Genomic DNA, 5,315 nt, shown 5'->3' with positions numbered 1-5,315 from the left:
GATTCTGTTTTTTCCGACCAAACATCAGGTATGGGTTTGGAATGGACAAACCCCATACCTGATTCCAGGAACCCATGAACCAAACGACCCCTTGTGTTGTTTTGATTGGGTTGAATGGAATGAAATGAGCAAAAATAAAATAGAATAATAGAGTGTAGGAGGGAGAATTTCGAAATAAAATAATTGCGTGCAGATTTTGTGTGATAAAATTTAGGTAGAAAATAGGTATGATAAGGAATGAAGTTTTCCTTCACAAAATGAAATGTTTGAGCTTTAGTTAAGGTGGTAGCAATGAAATGGTGGAAGCCAGAAAAAATGATAATATTACACATTCAATTAAATTATGGTTCAAATCTCATTGCATTCCCTCTATTTTCATTTTATCTAACCAAACACAACATATATTCACCTCCATTCTCAAGAATCTACTCAATTTCTGTGCTGTTCATCTCAGGCCAACTATTTTGTTGCCCTCTGTACTTGTCACTATATAATGCATTATGTATATACATGAATCTCAGAGCCATTACAACCAAACTAACAGGAAAAAAAATGTATTTCTCACTTGCTGCTACTAGGTGTGGTTGATGTACTGATCCATTTCTCAGCAACACTTACTGGAGAATCCATAAGCTTAAAATTTTTCTTTAACAATACCACATCTTCCATTTCAGGAGAAGGAGGGGGCAATGCCGTTTTCGACGAATGCATATCCTGAATCAGCTCCAAACATTTCAAGACTTCATCCATTGTTGGCCTCAAGTCCTTGTCAAGCTGCAGACACCTGAATGCCAATTCCGCTACTGAGGTGGTCATATTTTCAGTGCTATCATCCTGGCCTAGGGACGGATCGATCAGCTCGTGGACCGCACATTTCTGAATCCTGTCAATGGCTAAATTAGCCAGGTTGATCTCGTTTCTCTGCCTGTTTATGTCCACTGCAGGCAGTGATGAGATCAGCTCCACGAGGACTACTCCGAAGCTATAAACATCACTCTTGTCGGTTAGCTGGTAGCATTGATGGTACTCTGGATCGACGTAGCCAGGGGTGCCTTGGGGAGCCGTTGAGACGTGAGTGACATCAGTAGGGAACAGCCTGGAGAGCCCAAAATCGGCTACTTTGACACAGAAATTGGTGTCGAGGAGGATGTTGTTTGTCTTGACATCGCGGTGGATGATGTCTGATTTGTGGAGGTAGGACAATGCGCTAGCAATTTCAATGGCTATTTTCATTCGAACAGGCCATGTCAGAGGCTCAGTCTTTGATTTGTCTCCGTGGATGTGATCAGCAAGCGTGCCATTGGAAATGTATTCGTATACAAGTAGGAGATCACGGCTTTGGTGTGAAGTGCTTCCGTATAGTAAGACCAGGTTGCGGTGGCGTAGGAGGGTGAGGATGTGGATTTCATTCATGAACTGCTCCACACGCCTGTAATTGTTCTCGTAGCATCGCTTCACGGCTACTTCTCTGCCATCCCTCAGTTTTCCTAGTTGACAAAAGAAATGAACTAATTATTAAGCTCTGACATGAATAAGCAAATTAAAAATGCAAGGCTAAGTGAGCACGATTGGATAGCCCGGTGGTGGGTTTATCCTCTGTTGTCCCGGGACACCCAGGAAAAAAAATGCAAGGCTGAGTGATGAATTGTGAAGATTTTGAGGTTTGTACCATAGTAGACGGTTCCAAAGCCTCCATCCCCGAGTTCTTTGGCCGGATCAAAATGATGTGTTGCCTCCTCTAGCTCTTTGTAGGAGAAGAAAGGGACCCCAAAAAAAGAAGTGCCATCTTCAATGTCATCAGAAGTGTCCCTCTCAACTTTACGACGCTTCAATTGCTTACACCTCCAGAAGATAAAGAAGGCGCCCAAGATTACTATTATGCAGGCTCCAGGTACAGCTAGCAAAAGGCAAAACTTGTCAAAATGTTTATCCTATTTTGTTATATATGACATATTTTATGTTTGTTATTCGGGTTCATAGGAAGCATGGTACCTGTTCCAAGTAGCACCGCCTTCCTAGTACTGTTATCTGTGTCCCTTTCTGCAGTTTAACACATATAAAATGATGTCAGCTCAAACTTGCGTAAAATGATAGGAAGATTTTGTTTAATTTTGCACAAAGACTATCATGTATGATATAGCTTACCTTTGGCGTTTATACAATAGTTTCCATAAGTTACACATTGGCCACCCCTGGAGTGACAATTTAAACATTCAGGAGAGACTCGAAACTTAAGAGTGAAGTCAGCAGTTAACAGCTTAAACAACTGAGTAGTCCTAGTGTTCCCCAATCTTGATACCGGAAGTTTAATAACTGAGCAGCTATATTGAAGATCATCTGGGATTTTAGTACCGTGAAGAAAAGGATTTTTATAGTAGATATTGGAACCATTGCACTTCTGAACGCTGTAATTGTGGAAAGTATACTTTGAATTTTCAGGGCATTTAAATAAAGTGATGTTGTTTGATTCAAAGTATATTGAAGGAGAATTTGGAAGATATATGCTACTAAAGGAAGCACAGTCTTCTTGATCAAGGAGATTCTGAAGTGCTTGGCCATGAACTAGAATCTCCTGAGTAGTCTGATTCAGGCCTTTAACATCATACAATTGACCTGCTAGTTGTAATTTTGGAACTGTTTGATTGCATTTCAACTTCAATAATCCACATCTTCGACCCGTGGATTCGATGTAAAAAGGGAAAGATAAGTTGCTAAAACTTTGGCAGCTGAAAGAGTTTGGACAGACAGGCCTGGAATTGTTTGTTGGTTTAGCTGAGCTAAAGATAGTGAGATTGATGGACAAAACGAAAGCAAAAATGAAAGTAGTATCCATCAAGAATGTGTAGCTGCAGAATAAAAATGCAACTAACTGGAAACTGGAATATATGATACTAATATTATCTCAGCTCTGCATTTGCTTGACTAGTCACCAACTGTATCTTTGTGGTCCTGTTAAATGTGAACCTCATCTCGACATTGGTCGGTGAAAGATTCGACAACCATCATAGTCTTCTAAACTTATGAGACTGCCAAGAAATTTGTGGAGGAAACTCAGTGCAAGTCTGAGAATGGGTCTAAAGTTTAATGGAACAGTTAGTGATATTTAATTTTTGAATTAAAGTCTTTTCATATTTTGTAAATAGTCATCTTTCAGGAAAAGACTTTGGTTCAAGATTTGACGAAGAGTCCTGTGAAATTATAGTCATAGTCATAGACAGAGGGTTGAATTTCAGTGTTTGAAGAATCCTTGGAACCTACCTTCTGCAGATTGCTTTTCCGTTTTTGTAGAACAAAGTATGACTTTTAAATTTACTTGTAGAATTCTATCACTTTTCAATAATATCAGTCAATGCAGTTCAAAATAAAGTTACTGTAATTCTATTTGGTCAGTTGATTGCAGTATAACTATATGATATAAGGTCAAGATTTGACCTTGTTTGTTAATGTTCTACGAAAGATACATAGACCATATGCAATGTGTAGCTTCATGGAAACTACTAGTAATGTACAATAAGCGTCCAATTCTTAACAAATGATTTACTATGTGAACACAAGAGGCCAATTTTGACCCTTTATGTGCTGAAGACAACAAACTTTTAGGATTTTCACAATCACGGAAAGTATGTTGTAACAGTCGTTTGTCAGGGACCTGAGACCCGTATAACATAGCACTGTTAGTATCTGGGGAGGAAGCAATGTTAGTAAACTCCACTCAGCGAAGACCCTGCCTAGTTGCTATCATAGAGTAGTTTATAACATTGACCAACTGAAAATTCTCAAACGCAGCCAGTTCAAACTTAAAACCTTCTATGTCTGACTTTTTATCAAAAAAATTTGCTGTCTCAATCTTTAACATTTTTACTTTATTATTAGTATTCGTATAGATAAGTTCTGATTGCTGACAGATAATTCAATAGTGACTCCGGTAATTTAGGAGATGACAGAAACTAGACGTAGACCTAAATCTGATGTTTGAATATCATGAAGATAGTGACAAGAAAATCAAACTGTGGCAAAAAAAAAAAACTGGAGAAAAACAAATCAAGAACAATGAGGTTGCTTACTGTTCTTGCAGCTCCGCGAATGGGGTCGATCTTTGCAGAAACACTTGAATTTATTGACAGACCCGCCCTCGAATCCACAATACCCACCGCTATCCTGACAATCCCTGCAATCCGTGGCCACCCACTTCAAATCAAATCCATCTCTAATCAACTTCAGATAATTAGTACTTTCCTCAGTATAATCAAGTACTGGTGCCACGGCTACAGTTTTACACTCTTTATTCGCGTAATTTAAGCCTGGATCATTGGTTTTCATTGCTAGAACCGAATCTGTATCATTTTTCCCTACGTCACAGCCAACCTTTGACCTGGAAAATATCCGAGCAAAATCTGAAGTACAATTAGATAACAAAGTTAAATTTGAAGTGCTATCTAGCTCAAACCGATGATCACTAGGTAATGATAAGTTGCGGATTTTGCCAAGGCTGCAGAAACCGCTTCTAGAGCTCAAAACATTGGACACCCGAAAAGAATTGTTGCTGTAGAATATTTGAGTAATTCTGTACTGGTCTTCAGATATGTTGAGCAACAGAACTTGATTGTTTAGGCAAGTGAGGTTGAATCCTCGAAACCCACAAAATTCTGGAATATCTTCTGTATAAAACGGAAATCGTATCGTCTGGTTTCCGCAGTAGCCGGCCTTCTTGCATTTTTCGAACTGCTCATCTTCTTTGCAAAATGTTGTGAACGGTAAAGAAATGATACAAATACCGAAGAACATGCAACAGAGTAGTCCACGCCTCATTCTGGTATATTTCTCGTTTTTTTTACGGGATGTCGAGTTTGTTTATGGGACAATTTTACAGAATATGGAAGAATGCATAGATCAGAAATGGAATCTAAACTAGATATATTTAAGTCCTGTCCTTGTAATATATGTATCAGATACGTAGTACTCGCATGCTTCAAGTTATAATCGTTGACCAAAAACTTTTGTTGCAACTTTGATTATGACCAGCTAAATATGTTAAGACCATTATTTTAAGTGATTCTACATTTCTGCTGTACTTTATCCGTGACTGACTTTAAAGATGCCTCCCAGGACGTTGACTTTTCTACCTTGATTAATGTTAATTACAAAATTTTAATTTTATCATTGACCAATTACACAAAATTAGCATGCACGCCCAGTTACATCAAAATTATAAAGAAAAATAATATTATTAACTGTTTAATATGTCCATTTTGATTTTTCAGAAGTCAAATTGATCAATTTCTTACTATACAGTATAAATTATCTGTTCAATATTT

At 38.1% G+C, this 5,315-nt stretch overlaps 1 protein-coding gene across 2 annotated transcripts; it reads right to left on the bottom strand.

The window, feature by feature from the left end:
* Nucleotides 1-309: 309 nt before the first annotated feature.
* Nucleotides 310-5,001, bottom strand: LOC108196741 (LEAF RUST 10 DISEASE-RESISTANCE LOCUS RECEPTOR-LIKE PROTEIN KINASE-like 1.1). Of its 2 annotated transcripts, XM_017364165.2 has the most exons (5): nt 4,065-4,175; nt 2,146-3,026; nt 1,993-2,040; nt 1,670-1,897; nt 310-1,487 (listed from the first exon to the last, which is right to left on the bottom strand). In XM_017364165.2, exons 2-5 carry the CDS (start codon nt 2,831-2,833, stop codon nt 562-564), a joined length of 1,890 nt encoding a protein of 629 aa, XP_017219654.1. In that variant the 5' UTR covers nt 2,834-3,026; nt 4,065-4,175; the 3' UTR covers nt 310-561. The 2 variants fall into 2 exon arrangements, with proteins under 2 accessions (XP_017219654.1, XP_017219653.1); XM_017364164.2 differs by lacking the exon at nt 2,146-3,026 and having other exon boundaries at nt 4,065-5,001.
* Nucleotides 5,002-5,315: the final 314 nt, after the last annotated feature.

Source organism: Daucus carota, chromosome 7 (assembly GCF_001625215.2).
Source record: "Daucus carota subsp. sativus chromosome 7, DH1 v3.0, whole genome shotgun sequence".
Lineage (NCBI taxonomy): Eukaryota > Viridiplantae > Streptophyta > Magnoliopsida > Apiales > Apiaceae > Daucus > Daucus carota.
Note: the sequence above shows the minus strand (reverse complement) of the source record. Positions and strands in the feature narration are given on the sequence as shown.